The sequence below is a fragment of the Sinocyclocheilus grahami genome, unplaced genomic scaffold, assembly GCF_001515645.1.
Source record: "Sinocyclocheilus grahami isolate Dianchi unplaced genomic scaffold, SAMN03320097.WGS_v1.1 scaffold2667.1, whole genome shotgun sequence".
In the NCBI taxonomy this organism is placed as follows: domain Eukaryota; kingdom Metazoa; phylum Chordata; class Actinopteri; order Cypriniformes; family Cyprinidae; genus Sinocyclocheilus; species Sinocyclocheilus grahami.
Window position 1 is genome coordinate 24,370 of NW_015507845.1, and position 16,925 is coordinate 41,294.

The window sequence follows — 16,925 nt, forward strand, 5'->3', positions numbered from 1 at the left end:
TATTTTTAGAAATAGCCTTTGTGCACAGCCAGCTTTGTACTCTTCTAGGTTCAAAAAACTGTCGTCCATAAAATGCGTTGCACAAATTCGAACATCTGGGTTGTGCTGTTCTGTTGTAAATAAATCTTAACCAATGATTTCTAATTGCATCTACTTCCGGAAGGCCAAATAAAGTGCTTTTGCTTACGCACTGAAACACACAGCGTCTCTCTGACATGCTGCATCAACACTACTGCTGTTCCTGAAACCACGCCGCCTTTCTTTGCGTGCACATTTGGGCAGCATTATGCTAATATTTCCACACAGTGATGTAGACATGTAGGGGCGTGTTAGAACGAGGCGTTTTAGGTAGGCGTGGTTGACTCTTAACTTTTAAGAAGAATATCTCTTTGGATTTGAGACTTTAGTCTTTGCAACTTTACAGATCTTCTTTATGCACCAAGAGCTTGTAACACTCCAAAGAGAAAGAACAATTTGAAATCGCATCATATGACCCCTTTAAAGTCTGATTTTGTGGTGGCTGTGCTTTAAAATTAAATTACTATAATCTTAATTCAAGTGATGAAGGATTTGGAAAGTCTGATAGTAATCAGTGTTGAGAACTACTGTAAGGTTAACCCTGCCTAGTTTACATATTTGAAAATGATTAATAATTGAAAACGTAGTCAAATGTATTCAGTTACATTTCTTTAATAAAGTAATTGAAATAGTTACACAACTGTAATCTGTAACCTATTACATTTCCAAAGTAATCTTCCCAGCACTGATTATTGTGATGCGTTTCCTCTCAGGAATATGACAGGTTCTTGTTGATCTCGCTTCTTTTACTCCAGTTTACAGAGGAGAAACTGGGACAGGCTGAGAAGACCGAGCTGGACACACACTTTGAGAATCTGCTGTCCAGAGCTGACTGCACCAAAAACTGGACCGAGAAAATCTACAGACAGACTGAAGTTCTGCTTCAGCCAAACCCTGGTGAGCAGGTGCTGGTGACTCAGACACACCTGATATATAAGGGTTATGAGTCAGTTCAGGACACTTTTGACTGCTGCTGTGACTGTGTTTCATCTGTGGCACCTTGAACATGATCTGGAATAAATATCTGATTAGGGCTTTGATCAAACATCAACTACTGTGTATGATGATAATGACATTATTCAGTTTTTTGGAGAAAAGTCTTGGAGCCGTAAGTCAGAAATTATTTGTTTATCAAATAATTGTTTATTTGTTTAAGTATTTTGTATTCATTCAATATTATATATTATTAATATATTTCATATATTATAAATAAAGTATTATATTTAGTGCCGTCAAACGATTAATTAGGGCTGGGAAAATAAATCGATGCTTCGCGAATCGAGAAATGATTCTGCATCGATTCTGAGATTTTCCAAATGCATCGCGAGTCGATTCTGAGCTTAGTTTTGAACAGCAAAACTTGTTTCCAAATCCTTACACACACTTGAACCTAAAATAATCATTCATAAAATTCGAAAAGGTTGAAGCGATCCTATTTAGATCCTGTTTAAATGATCCTGGGGACTGACAAAATGTCCTCTAATTAAAGACTTCCAAATTTATTTATGTGTCCAAGTAAAGGTCCTTTAAAAAACTGCAAAGTAGACCAAAGTGCTGAAGTATGTAGTTTTTGCACCACAAAAATCATTGTCATCGTGTTTTTTCCTTTAGTATGTCAAAAGTGTCACATCTTGACTGCTATTGTTCATTTGTTTTTGATGTTGCTTTATATGTCCACTTGTGCGCCAGGTGCTCGCATCGAAGAGTTCCTGTATGAAAAGCTTGACCGGAAGGTTCCCCCGCGGCCCACTAATGGAGAGATCTTAGGCCAGTTCATGCTGGAGGCAGCGAAGGAGTTTGGACCAGGAACCCCGTACGGTAAGAATCCAAACTCAGAAACATGTCTGACAATGTTTTTGTCGTCTCATTTGTATTTTTTTTTTATCAGCACTTTAAAATTCTTTGCAAATCTCAGCACTGGATTGTCTGTGTGCATTTTTGGCAGAAAAAGGCTGCCAAGAGTAAACACTTGATTTATTTTGTCTGTAAGCTGAACTCCGCTGGGTCGAGGACAAATCCATTGATTTGGTTTTCAAATGATGCTCTTAATCTAATTCAATCCCCTGCAGTAACATTAAAAGCCACTGTCTGTGTTTGTGATTCTAAAGCTTCTTTTGTAGATATAATGTGAAAACACAATAGGTTAGCGAGCGTTCCGCTCTTTAAGTGGGGGAATAATTAAAGTGCACTGACTGTCATGTTGAAGTTTTTCAGTGTGATTGATTTTGCAGTCTCTGATGGTTTTTCCCCGCAGGCTGTGTGGAAGCAGCCAAACCAATAAATCTGGATGCATTTTCCTTTCTGTTCCCTATCGGAGTGATCAATAGTGTCAGAGGTCACAGCAGTCTGTGATGTAATTTCCTGGCCAGCATTCTTCCACAGAGATTTTCCCTTTATAACATTCAGTAGAAGTACCAGAGGTGTCCAATTGATTTTTTTTTCTTTTTTTCTTGCCTCTTACATGATAATTAAATTGACCTAACTGTGCTCTAGTCATTTTTATCAATATTAATAAACCTGATTCTCAAAAACTATGATATTAAAGCTCTGCTTCAGGGTTTTAAACCAGACAGAGGATGCATTTTATGCTTTCTGAGCAATTAGAAAGTCATTCTAGAAAACACATTTGTCAAAGCAGTGATTTGTGATGAGCCTTTTGCAATCAAAACAAGACCTTTGACCTGTTTTTGAGTTTCAGGTCAGTTTTGATCGAGTTGCGCACAGCTTGGAAGAAAAAACATTGCTAAATGCAAATAAAAATGAATTAAAATTGATTATTTAAACATAAAAATTTAATTAACCATACAGTTGTGCAGAAAATAAATATACTTATTTACTCTTTTGTTGATTTTGATTGTTTCCATTGTCCTCATTTGTAAGCCGCTTTGGATAAAAGCATCTGCTAAATGTCTAAATGTAAATGTTATGGGAGAACACTTCTCACATCATGTTATTACTATCAGAGGTCTGTAATTTGGTCCACAATTCACCTGTCACTATAAATGAAACCACAGTAAAAGCATGTAGCTAAAAGAAAATATGACCCTTTATTTCATTCAATATTATATATTATTAATATATTTCATATATTATAAATAAAGTATTATATTTAGTGCTGTCAAACGATTAATTAGGGCTGGGAAAATAAATCGATGCTTCGCGAATCGAGAAATGATTCTGCATCGATTCTGAGATTTTCCAAATGCATCGCGAGTCGATTCTGAGCTTAGTTTTGAACAGCAAAACTTGTTTCCAAATCCTTACACACACTTGAACCTAAAATAATCATTCATAAAATTCGAAAAGGTTGAAGCGATCCTATTTAGATCCTGTTTAAATGATCCTGGGGACTGACAAAATGTCCTCTAATTAAAGACTTCCAAATTTATTTATGTGTCCAAGTAAAGGTCCTTTAAAAAACTGCAAAGTAGACCAAAGTGCTGAAGTATGTAGTTTTTGCACCACAAAAATCATTGTCATCGTGTTTTTTCCTTTAGTATGTCAAAAGTGTCACATCTTGACTGCTATTGTTCATTTGTTTTTGATGTTGCTTTATATGTCCACTTGTGCGCCAGGTGCTCGCATCGAAGAGTTCCTGTATGAAAAGCTTGACCGGAAGGTTCCCCCGCGGCCCACTAATGGAGAGATCTTAGGCCAGTTCATGCTGGAGGCAGCGAAGGAGTTTGGACCAGGAACCCCGTACGGTAAGAATCCAAACTCAGAAACATGTCTGACAATGTTTTTGTCGTCTCATTTGTATTTTTTTTTTATCAGCACTTTAAAATTCTTTGCAAATCTCAGCACTGGATTGTCTGTGTGCATTTTTGGCAGAAAAAGGCTGCCAAGAGTAAACACTTGATTTATTTTGTCTGTAAGCTGAACTCCGCTGGGTCGAGGACAAATCCATTGATTTGGTTTTCAAATGATGCTCTTAATCTAATTCAATCCCCTGCAGTAACATTAAAAGCCACTGTCTGTGTTTGTGATTCTAAAGCTTCTTTTGTAGATATAATGTGAAAACACAATAGGTTAGCGAGCGTTCCGCTCTTTAAGTGGGGGAATAATTAAAGTGCACTGACTGTCATGTTGAAGTTTTTCAGTGTGATTGATTTTGCAGTCTCTGATGGTTTTTCCCCGCAGGCTGTGTGGAAGCAGCCAAACCAATAAATCTGGATGCATTTTCCTTTCTGTTCCCTATCGGAGTGATCAATAGTGTCAGAGGTCACAGCAGTCTGTGATGTCATTTCCTGGCCAGCATTCTTCCACAGAGATTTTCCCTTTATAACATTCAGTAGAAGTACCAGAGGTGTCCAATTGATTTTTTTTTCTTTTTTTCTTGCCTCTTACATGATAATTAAATTGACCTAACTGTGCTCTAGTCATTTTTATCAATATTAATAAACCTGATTCTCAAAAACTATGATATTAAAGCTCTGCTTCAGGGTTTTAAACCAGACAGAGGATGCATTTTATGCTTTCTGAGCAATTAGAAAGTCATTCTAGAAAACACATTTGTCAAAGCAGTGATTTGTGATGAGCCTTTTGCAATCAAAACAAGACCTTTGACCTGTTTTTGAGTTTCAGGTCAGTTTTGATCGAGTTGCGCACAGCTTGGAAGAAAAAACATTGCTAAATGCAAATAAAAATGAATTAAAATTGATTATTTAAACATAAAAATTTAATTAACCATACAGTTGTGCAGAAAATAAATATACTTATTTACTCTTTTGTTGATTTTGATTGTTTCCATTGTCCTCATTTGTAAGCCGCTTTGGATAAAAGCATGGCTACTGAACTCGAGACTCATCATGATATATTAAATAAGCCTAATATCTAGCTTACTTGAACATACCCAGCGATGTAGCTACTGGCCATCGGGAGCACCGGGACATTCCCAGTGGGTCGATCGCCGAAGCGAGGGAGACCTCATATTAGGCGCGGTTTTTAAATTACAGCCCACGCGAAACTGCAAAAAGCAAGTACTCCAAAAGTGTGAAGCGGCGCTACCCGGTGCATCCGCCAGCCGCGCGTTAAAGCAGAGCGGGATCAGTCTCCTGCACAGCGCTGCGCTTCCGCCACGATTTATAAGAGATACACAGCACAAATCGCTCGATCCATTCAGAAATGACACAGAATTGTGTTATACAGTTGTGTGATATGACAACATTAAAGGTTCTGCCTGAAAACAGCCACGACAAGGTAAAATGCATGTAAGCAAACTGCAATGTAAACTAGCGTGAGTGTTTTGCTGTGTTATAGGGCCTTCAATTGGAGTAAGTAAATAAATAAATAGAGGACAAAAACAAATAATGATTATATTACTGAATTCACAGCAAATGCAACAAACTAATAGCCTGCTGCATTTTTGTCACATAGAAATGCACTTGACAGTATAAGCATTGATTTTGTGCTAGAACATAGGACATTTACTGCTAATAAATGCTGTCATCCTTTCCTCACCCTCATGTCTTTCCAAACCTGTATGACTTACTTTCTTCTGTAAAACACAAAAGATATTTTATAGAATGTTACCAAACCATTTTGGTTACCCTTGATTTCTACTGTATGGACACATTTTTTTTAATGTCTTCTTTTATGTTCCACAGAAGAAAGAAATTCATACAGGTTTGGCGATTATGACGATTATTATGCATTTATTCATTTCCCAACATGACTAATGTATAAAATCACATGAACACACTTTAGATATTAAAGTGTTATTTATTGCTGGCTTTTGAAACCGAAATAACACAGTAACCAACAATACAGCAAAAATATATATGTGTGTGTGTGTGTGTTATGTTAGTACCATTAAGATACTCTTTTAGTTTTTTATTAATATTTTAAAATTAGTTTTCATTTTTTATATTTTCTGTGTTCATTTAAATGTTTTAGTAATTTTGTTGTGGGTTTTTGTATTTTTTTTTTTAATATGTCGATTATATGTATATATACACACATAATTTAATATTTATTTTTTAAATTATAGTTATTTTAGTGCATCAAGAATTTAGTGCATCTAGCTGAAATAAATTAAGTTTAAGGTGTTTTGTTTTATTTTATTTCAATTAAAGTGTATTTTATTTCATGTAATAGAATTCTTTTTATGGTTTTAGTTGTAGTTAACTATAATAACTTTATCCACATACAGTATATTCAGATAGGGCGATATATACTATTTAGCAGATCTCAATTGCTTGATTGTTTGTATCGTTGTAAAATGTAACTATATTATTATATTTTCGAAAAGCTCTAATCTGCTAAATGCAACTATAAGGCATGAAGATATCATGACATTATAGTAATTTTTTCTGATTTTTTGTAAAGCTGCTTTGAAACAATTTGTATTGTAAAAAGTGCTATACAAATAAATGTTACTCTACATTAAATATGGGTTGGTATATTAATAAACATCTATGAATAAGTGAATAAATATGAATTCCAGTGCTGAATTTGATTATTTATTTCCTGAATGATAAATGCTTTTATTGCAGTGTTTGGTTGCCACTTGAAAAGCACAGATAATAGATCCATAGAGTGACGAGAGAACTGTGCACTGTCTGTTCTCAAACTAAAGTGCACTTAGTGGTTTTAAATGGCTCATTACCGTCCTGTGACCAAATGCTTTTCGGATGGGCTGTAGTGTCAGTCAGTGGACATACATGGTTTATCTCTGCAAGTACAGGACTAATGCAGCCTGTCTAAAGTATAGAAAACCTTTTAAAAATTAATGTATGGAGTGTTTGTAGATTTTCTGATTTTTTGTAAAGCTGCTTTGAAACTATTTGTATTGTAAAAAGTGCTATACAAATAAATGTTACTCTACATTAAATATGGGTTGGTATATTAATAAACATCTATGAATAAGTGAATAAATATGAATTCCAGTGCTGAATTTTATTATTTATTTCCTGAATGATAAATGCTTTTATTGCAGTGTTTGGTTGCCACTTGAAAAGCACAGATAATAGATCCATAGAGTGAAGAGAGAACTGTGCACTGTCTGTTCTCAAACTAAAGTGCACTTAGTGGTTTTAAATGGCTCATTACCGTCCTGTGACCAAATGCTTTTCGGATGGGCTGTAGTGTCAGTCAGTGGACATACATGGTTTATCTCTGCAAGTACAGGACTAATGCAGCCTGTCTAAAGTATAGAAAACCTTTTAAAAATTAATGTATGGAGTGTTTGTAGATTAACTTTTGACTGCATTTGTTGTTGGCCATTAATTAGGTTACTTGTGTCAAGAAAGCATGCTGTAGTTTTCACATAAATACATTTAAAGGTCTACTGAAGTGCTTTGAAACACGCAGCGTTCTTCTGTGTGTTGACGTCATTTCATGTCCCGCCCCGCCCCCTTTTTTAAAATAGCCAATAGCGTTTAGTTTATATCAGTTACAGTTTGCACCAGAGCCGTTGAGCTCGGTAAAGCCACATTTGACAGTCACAATCTCATATTGCTATAAAATATAGCATTCTGTGTAGAATTCAAATGGGTCCGTTAAGTATGGTCTGCACCGACTCGTGCATATTATCCGCTCCATGTATTGTGTCTATGGACCGGAGCCGACTGCGTGCACGGTGCGGCGGTTAGCGTGACGCAGCGCGAAACCAGACTTCATTCGCCCCAACGGAAAGCATATTTGCACTGTCTGAATCGTTCCCTGTCCCCTATATAGTGCACTGCGTGCCATTCACTGTACAGAAAATACAAATCCTGTGACCAATTTGAGCCGCAGCTTCAGCATCTATTTATAGTGCAGGGGGCGGGACGCTTCGGGTTCTAGAGAGCATTTGATTGGACAAAGTTTGATGAGATGATGAAGTGCAGTGTGATGTCATCAAAATCGCTGATCCATATTGGCGGAAGTGAGAGACTGTAAGTTTTGAATTATTATATCAATAATTATATATTTGATATAATTTGCTATTTGTAGCACGCTAGCTTATAGATAATCTTAAGCCTAGCATATTCATACCAAATGCCCAAAAAATTCAATTTTGATTTCATGGGGACTTTAAAAGGTGTCCAAATGTCTAAAATCACTACTGAAAATGCTTTTCTTTTGAATTTTTCAAATAACAATTTGAGAATGTCTCATTTGGTGTTTCTCTTTACCTTTAATGGAGCTCCATGAACAAAACCTGATGATCATTGTAACGTAGTTTGTAGATCGGGAAGAAGGAGGCGGGAACCGGCAAACGTTTAAACAAAACTTTAATAAAATAAACAAACACAAAATAGCGCAACAGCCCCTCGCGGACGACTGTCGCGCACAAACAAAACCAAAACACAAAATAAACTTCAGGCCTGGTTCTCTCTCGTCCGACACTGTCGTCACTCCTCCCTTTTATCCTTACGGAGCTCCTCCGTGAGACTCGAGACCGGTGAGTGGTGCAGGTGTCGCTCATTATCAATTACTCCACCGGCCTTGCTCCGTTCCCACGGCTCTCGGCCCCGCCCCCACTCGTCACAATCATGTTCTCCAGCATGATTTGAGATGATCCAGAGAGCAACAGGAACATCTGACTGTCTGTACAAAGAGTCACACAATCAATGACACTTATGCAGAGCTCACACTGCACGATTTTCAAAGTCATCTGATCACCGTTGTTTTCACACTGCACGACTATCTGGGGTAGCATTCAGTTGCTGCTGTGTTCACATTGCACGGTGGTTCGGCGACAGGAGGTTACACGCTGCATGACTTTACAATAGGAAGATTCGTCGACAACTCTGTCTGGTCCACAAATTATGTTTCACAACCAAAAGCATGCGAGAAGTGATTAGGAAATAATTATCTTCATTGTTCATTGGCACATTCATTACTTATTACAACATACCTTAATATTTCATAATGATTGTAATCATTTTTAATAATAATAATACTTTTAAAGGGGTCATCGGATGTAAAATAAATTTTTACATGTTGTTTGAACATAAATGTGTGTGGCGATATATACTATTTAGCAGATCTCAATTGCTTGATTGTTTGTATCGTTGTAAAATGTAACTATATTATTATATTTTCGAAAAGCTCTAATCTGCTAAATGCAACTATAAGGCATGAAGATATCATGACATTATAGTAATTTTTTCTGATTTTTTGTAAAGCTGCTTTGAAACTATTTGTATTGTAAAAAGTGCTATACAAATAAATGTTACTCTACATTAAATATGGGTTGGTATATTAATAAACATCTATGAATAAGTGAATAAATATGAATTCCAGTGCTGAATTTTATTATTTATTTCCTGAATGATAAATGCTTTTATTGCAGTGTTTGGTTGCCACTTGAAAAGCACAGATAATAGATCCATAGAGTGACGAGAGAACTGTGCACTGTCTGTTCTCAAACTAAAGTGCACTTAGTGGTTTTAAATGGCTCATTACCGTCCTGTGACCAAATGCTTTTCGGATGGGCTGTAGTGTCAGTCAGTGGACATACATGGTTTATCTCTGCAAGTACAGGACTAATGCAGCCTGTCTAAAGTATAGAAAACCTTTTAAAAATTAATGTATGGAGTGTTTGTAGATTAACTTTTGACTGCATTTGTTGTTGGCCATTAATTAGGTTACTTGTGTCAAGAAAGCATGCTGTAGTTTTCACATAAATACATTTAAAGGTCTACTGAAGTGCTTTGAAACACGCAGCGTTCTTCTGTGTGTTGACGTCATTTCATGTCCCGCCCCGCCCCCTTTTTTAAAATAGCCAATAGCGTTTAGTTTATATCACAGTTACAGTTTGCACCAGAGCCGTTGAGCTCGGTAAAGCCACATTTGACAGTCACAATCTCATATTGCTATAAAATATAGCATTCTGTGTAGAATTCAAATGGGTCCGTTAAGTATGGTCTGCACCGACTCGTGCATATTATCCGCTCCATGTATTGTGTCTATGGACCGGAGCCGACTGCGTGCACGGTGCGGCGGTTAGCGTGACGCAGCGCGAAACCAGACTTCATTCGCCCCAACGGAAAGCATATTTGCACTGTCTGAATCGTTCCCTGTCCCCTATATAGTGCACTGCGTGCCATTCACTGTACAGAAAATACAAATCCTGTGACCAATTTGAGCCGCAGCTTCAGCATCTATTTATAGTGCAGGGGGCGGGACGCTTCGGGTTCTAGAGAGCATTTGATTGGACAAAGTTTGATGAGATGATGAAGTGCAGTGTGATGTCATCAAAATCGCTGATCCATATTGGCGGAAGTGAGAGACTGTAAGTTTTGAATTATTATATCAATAATTATATATTTGATATAATTTGCTATTTGTAGCACGCTAGCTTATAGATAATCTTAAGCCTAGCATATTCATACCAAATGCCCAAAAAATTCAATTTTGATTTCATGGGGACTTTAAAAGGTGTCCAAATGTCTAAAATCACTACTGAAAATGCTTTTCTTTTGAATTTTTCAAATAACAATTTGAGAATGTCTCATTTGGTGTTTCTCTTTACCTTTAATGGAGCTCCATGAACAAAACCTGATGATCATTGTAACGTAGTTTGTAGATCGGGAAGAAGGAGGCGGGAACCGGCAAACGTTTAAACAAAACTTTAATAAAATAAACAAACACAAAATAGCGCAACAGCCCCTCGCGGACGACTGTCGCGCACAAACAAAACCAAAACACAAAATAAACTTCAGGCCTGGTTCTCTCTCGTCCGACACTGTCGTCACTCCTCCCTTTTATCCTTACGGAGCTCCTCCGTGAGACTCGAGACCGGTGAGTGGTGCAGGTGTCGCTCATTATCAATTACTCCACCGGCCTTGCTCCGTTCCCACGGCTCTCGGCCCCGCCCCCACTCGTCACAATCATGTTCTCCAGCATGATTTGAGATGATCCAGAGAGCAACAGGAACATCTGACTGTCTGTACAAAGAGTCACACAATCAATGACACTTATGCAGAGCTCACACTGCACGATTTTCAAAGTCATCTGATCACCGTTGTTTTCACACTGCACGACTATCTGGGGTAGCATTCAGTTGCTGCTGTGTTCACATTGCACGGTGGTTCGGCGACAGGAGGTTACACGCTGCATGACTTTACAATAGGAAGATTCGTCGACAACTCTGTCTGGTCCACAAATTATGTTTCACAACCAAAAGCATGCGAGAAGTGATTAGGAAATAATTATCTTCATTGTTCATTGGCACATTCATTACTTATTACAACATACCTTAATATTTCATAATGATTGTAATCATTTTTAATAATAATAATACTTTTAAAGGGGTCATCGGATGTAAAATAAATTTTTACATGTTGTTTGAACATAAATGTGTGTAGGCAGGGTGTGTACACAACCACCCTATAATGATAAAAATCCACCCAGTGGTTTTTTAAAACCCCGATAAATTTAAACCCTTTTCTCATATCAAGCCGATCTCAGATTCTTGGCAGAATGACGTAGTTCTGCACAGGCCCCTCCCACGATTGTTGATTGACAGTGGCGTCAGTCTTTGGTTTTATCACAGACCTTCCCTGAGTGAGCTGTCATCAGTCCGCCATTGTTTTCTAAATGCGATCTATCTAAATGCGTCTGTGTTCACACTAATCATTCGTGATCCAGCTTCACCTACTGAAGAAGTGAGTATAAAGTTTTTTTTTTAATCTTTGCAAATCGCCTTTCCTAATAATGTGCTAGTTAGCAAGTTTCACGATGAATGCAGCTAAAGTTTACCGTCTCTCAGAGAGTGGCTCGGAATAGAGCTCATTAGCATTTAAAGCGACATGCAAGGAAACGGCTTGCTATGAACAGAGCTGTTTTTGACAAGATAAAAACTGTGTTGCTTTACACTACCATTAAGACATTTTAACCAAAGTATATTATAGATATTTCATTAAGACCCTAAAGAATCATATCAACTTGTGGAAAATGGGCATCCGATGACCCCTTTAATACTTTAATAATAATAATATTTTTAATGACATTTTATATTTTTAAAACTTTTATGCACTTAAAATAGGCATGTTTTCCAACTTTTTTCTTTCTCGACCCTGTTGTGTTACAGCTCAGATGTAACATCAAATAGACATGGGTGCTCCTGCCAAGGTTCGACTAAACTTTCCTCCATTTCTTGGGCTCCTTCTTGGTCTATTTGGACCCTTCTCGGAAATGAAGCTGCTGATATTGTGATAGTGATATTTCCTTAATTATTCTGATATAAAGGAAGTATGGTGATTTTTGAAGTCGAGCCTAACAGAAAAGCGCTTGAGGCAATTGAGTGAAATTTTGCAGTTAAAATCACAGACTGCCATGTAAAGAGGTGTTAATTATTGATTCGGTGGGCCGAACAGCTGCTCTAACATATTTGTGAATGTCCCTCTCAACCGGCTGTGACACAATTTGCTTGCATCCTTATTTTACATCCACATTAAATTTCCCCATTGATTGCAATGCAGTAAAATGCCATTAAAGACCGATATGAACGTTACATTGGTCTGCATCCTATTTGCTGAATGAAATCCAATACTTGTTTCTTACTAATTTTGTGGTGCTGATTTCAAAAATAGTGCCTGTTTTGCTCGAGCATGTCACACTTTCTCACAAAATATGATGCATTTGCTTTCTTATTTTGTGGAAAAAACTGTACGTAATGGAAAGTTTTAGCATTATCAGCATTATCAAATTACATAATATTAGGCCTTTTTTGTAAATCAGCATATATATTTTTTAAAGATAAAAAAAAAAAAAAAAAAAAAGAAAAAAAATTTCAGAGTTTTTTTAATTTCACACTGCACGACTATCTGGGGTAGCATTCAGTTGCTGCTGTGTTCACATTGCACGGTGGTTCGGCGACAGGAGGTTACACGCTGCATGACTTTACAATAGGAAGATTCGTCGACAACTCTGTCTGGTCCACAAATTATGTTTCACAACCAAAAGCATGCGAGAAGTGATTAGGAAATAATTATCTTCATTGTTCATTGGCACATTCATTACTTATTACAACATACCTTAATATTTCATAATGATTGTAATCATTTTTAATAATAATAATACTTTTAAAGGGGTCATCGGATGTAAAATAAATTTTTACATGTTGTTTGAACATAAATGTGTGTTGGCAGGGTGTGTACACAACCACCCTATAATGATAAAAATCCACCCAGTGGTTTTTTTAAAACCCAGATAAATTTAAACCCTTTTCTCATATCAAGCCGATCTCAGATTCTTGGCAGAATGACGTAGTTCTGCACAGGCCCCTCCCACGATTGTTGATTGACAGTGGCGTCAGTCTTTGGTTTTATCACAGACCTTCCCTGAGTGAGCTGTCATCAGTCCGCCATTGTTTTCTAAATGCGATCTATCTAAATGCGTCTGTGTTCACACTAATCATTCGTGATCCAGCTTCACCTACTGAAGAAGTGAGTATAAAGTTTTTTTTTTAATCTTTGCAAATCGCCTTTCCTAATAATGTGCTAGTTAGCAAGTTTCACGATGAATGCAGCTAAAGTTTACCGTCTCTCAGAGAGTGGCTCGGAATAGAGCTCATTAGCATTTAAAGCGACATGCAAGGAAACGGCTTGCTATGAACAGAGCTGTTTTTGACAAGATAAAAACTGTGTTGCTTTACACTACCATTAAGACATTTTAACCAAAGTATATTATAGATATTTCATTAAGACCCTAAAGAATCATATCAACTTGTGGAAAATGGGCATCCGATGACCCCTTTAATACTTTAATAATAATAATATTTTTAATGACATTTTATATTTTTAAAACTTTTATGCACTTAAAATAGGCATGTTTTCCAACTTTTTTCTTTCTCGACCCTGTTGTGTTACAGCTCAGATGTAACATCAAATAGACATGGGTGCTCCTGCCAAGGTTCGACTAAACTTTCCTCCATTTCTTGGGCTCCTTCTTGGTCTATTTGGACCCTTCTCGGAAATGAAGCTGCTGATATTGTGATAGTGATATTTCCTTAATTATTCTGATATAAAGGAAGTATGGTGATTTTTGAAGTCGAGCCTAACAGAAAAGCGCTTGAGGCAATTGAGTGAAATTTTGCAGTTAAAATCACAGACTGCCATGTAAAGAGGTGTTAATTATTGATTCGGTGGGCCGAACAGCTGCTCTAACATATTTGTGAATGTCCCTCTCAACCGGCTGTGACACAATTTGCTTGCATCCTTATTTTACATCCACATTAAATTTCCCCATTGATTGCAATGCAGTAAAATGCCATTAAAGACCGATATGAACGTTACATTGGTCTGCATCCTATTTGCTGAATGAAATCCAATACTTGTTTCTTACTAATTTTGTGGTGCTGATTTCAAAAATAGTGCCTGTTTTGCTCGAGCATGTCGCACTTTCTCACAAAATATATTGCATTTTGTAGCATTTTTACTTTCGACAACCATTTGTTAGTTGAAGAAGTCTTAAACTATCCCTTAATCAGCAGAAAAAGACGCTTCCTTAGTTAAATTCTTATTGATTCCTAAATCCACTTTTGCCACTCCTTTGGAGATTGTAAGTTAAACGATACATTCTGAATACTTATTTTCTCTCAAAAATTCAAAACTTTTGACATTTGACTGCTTTTGCTACTTTGAAACGTGAATTAAAGCTGATACATATAATTTGATATTATTTATAATATTTCCTCCTTATTTTGTGAAAAACTATGTGCTGGAACGTGTTATTGATATTTTTGAACTTTGCTTCATTAAATTAGGTGATGATAGAACTTTTTTTACAGATCAGCAGAATTCTTTTCAAGATGTGTTATTTAATGCACTTAATTTATCTGTGTTAGAAATTAAATTGATTTTGTGGAAATGAAATGGATTTTGTGGGAATGAAGTAATTCTGCCCACACTGGGTTTTACTCGTGACTCATCTGTGCTTTGGCCGTGTAGGAAGCACTCTAATCAAAGTGGGCGACTGTCAGAGGAGACTGGGTGGCGCTGAGAGAGAGTTTCTGCAGACCTCATCCATTAGCTTCCTCACACCCCTACACAACTTTCTGGAGGGCGACTGGAGGACCATTTCTGTGAGTTTGACTCTTGTACTAACAGATTTGAGCATGATGCTGATATATTGAAAAATATTGTCCTCCTCGCAGAGAGAGCGGAGACTCCTGGAGAATCGGCGCTTGGATCTCGACGCCTGTAAAGCGCGACTCAAGAAGGCCAAAGCGGCGGAGACCAAAGCGGCTGTAAGATTTATTTCCCCTGTTCTCTCCTCCCTCTCTTCTCTTTTCTCTAGGGATTGGAATCATAAGGGATTTAGCATTTCTGATTTTGGTTCGCATTTAAGTTTTCTTAAAGCAATAGTTCAGCCAAAGTTCAGTGTTTGTAAGAAACAAATCCATCAAAACGTTTTAACTAAACTGTCGGCTCCGGCTAAAATCAATAATCAATAATAATGCTTCATTGAGTGAAAAAGTCTGTCTGCTGTTGTCCTCTCGCATCAAAATCCACCCACAAATTTGTTTAGATTTGTTTTAGACCATTTCCTCTTGTAAACGGTGCTTGATCTGAGCAGATTTCTCTCCTGATTCAGACCAGGTGACTTTTTCACTGGGAGAAAGCAATTGTTAAAACCACTTAAGCTCTGGGCGTTTTTTGGTATTTTCGCCTAAAGTTTTCATACTCAAATTCAAATGTTTGCCCTACACGCATACAATGGAGGAAATGAAAAAAAATGGTTTCATTGTAAAGAAAACCCTTTGAACTACAAAATATGAGTGTAATTCTTTATATCCCTCTCTTCTCTTTTCTCTAGGGATTGGAATCATAAGGGATTTAGCATTTCTGATTTTGGTTCGCATTTAAGTTTTCTTAAAGCAATAGTTCAGCCAAAGTTCAGTGTTTGTAAGAAACAAATCCATCAAAACGTTTTAACTAAACTGTTGCTTCCGGCTAAAATCAATAATCAATAATAATGCTTCATTGAGTGAAAAAGTCTGTCTGCTGTTGTCCTCTCGCATCAAAATCCACCCACAAATTTGTTTAGATTTGTTTTAGACCATTTCCTCTTGTAAACGGTGCTTGATCTGAGCAGATTTCTCTCCTGATTCAGACCAGGTGACTTTTTCACTGGGAGAAAGCAATTGTTAAGCAATATACTGTACGTCTCAATATATTTATTTCTTACAAACACAGCTTTTGGTTTCACAAGACATTAACTGATGGACTGGAGTGGTGTGGATTACTTGTGGATTATTGTGATGTTTTTACCAGCTGTTTGGACTCGCATTCTGATGGCACCCATTCACTGCAGAAGTTTGTTAATCTGGAAAACAATCAAATACTTGAAAGTTGATTGCCTTGAAGACTCCCTTCTTATGTGTATTTTATTTGATTACGATCTTCTGTCCTGCAGAATGCAAACATTTCAAAACTGTTACTCGATTTTGGTATTCTAAAAAAGTTAACTAGTTGTGAATAATAACTGGTTCTCAATTCTCAACCCTCTCATTCCTCTTCCTTATTGTCACGCTTTGATGACATCTCTCGATATGGGTCTCTTCCTCGTGTTTGTTGTGTGTGGTTGTGAATATTGAGTGATTTCTCACCGGTTGATCGAGCACTAACCGTGTGTTTCTGCTTTAACCTTCACAGTGTGAGGGAGAAGTGAGTATCACCGTGTGTTTCCTCTTATGCACGTTATGCTTTTTTCTTTTTTTTTTGCCGCCTTAACTTTAAAAAAAAAATTACAATGAAATAAAGGCCTTTCAGATTTGTTCCTCATTTTTCATGAACTCCACTAAGATCTTCTTTTGAATGATATGATGGAATTACTTGTATCTGAGTAAACCTTTAAAATATAGATTTCCAGAATGCATCGCAACAAGCTTAGAGATTTTTATTTATTTATTT

At 36.9% G+C, this 16,925-nt stretch overlaps 1 protein-coding gene across 1 annotated transcript; it reads left to right on the top strand.

Moving 5' to 3' along the window:
* Positions 1 to 561: 561 nt before the first annotated feature.
* LOC107575474 (endophilin-B2-like) lies at positions 562 to 16,679 on the top strand (the record flags this gene model as incomplete). Its single annotated transcript, XM_016261848.1, has 6 exons — positions 562 to 585; positions 834 to 975; positions 1,768 to 1,896; positions 14,961 to 15,094; positions 15,167 to 15,259; positions 16,668 to 16,679. Coding segments are annotated over exons 1-6 (534 nt in total), but the record flags the coding sequence as incomplete, so codon positions are not given.
* Between the last annotated feature and the right edge of the window lie 246 nt (positions 16,680 to 16,925).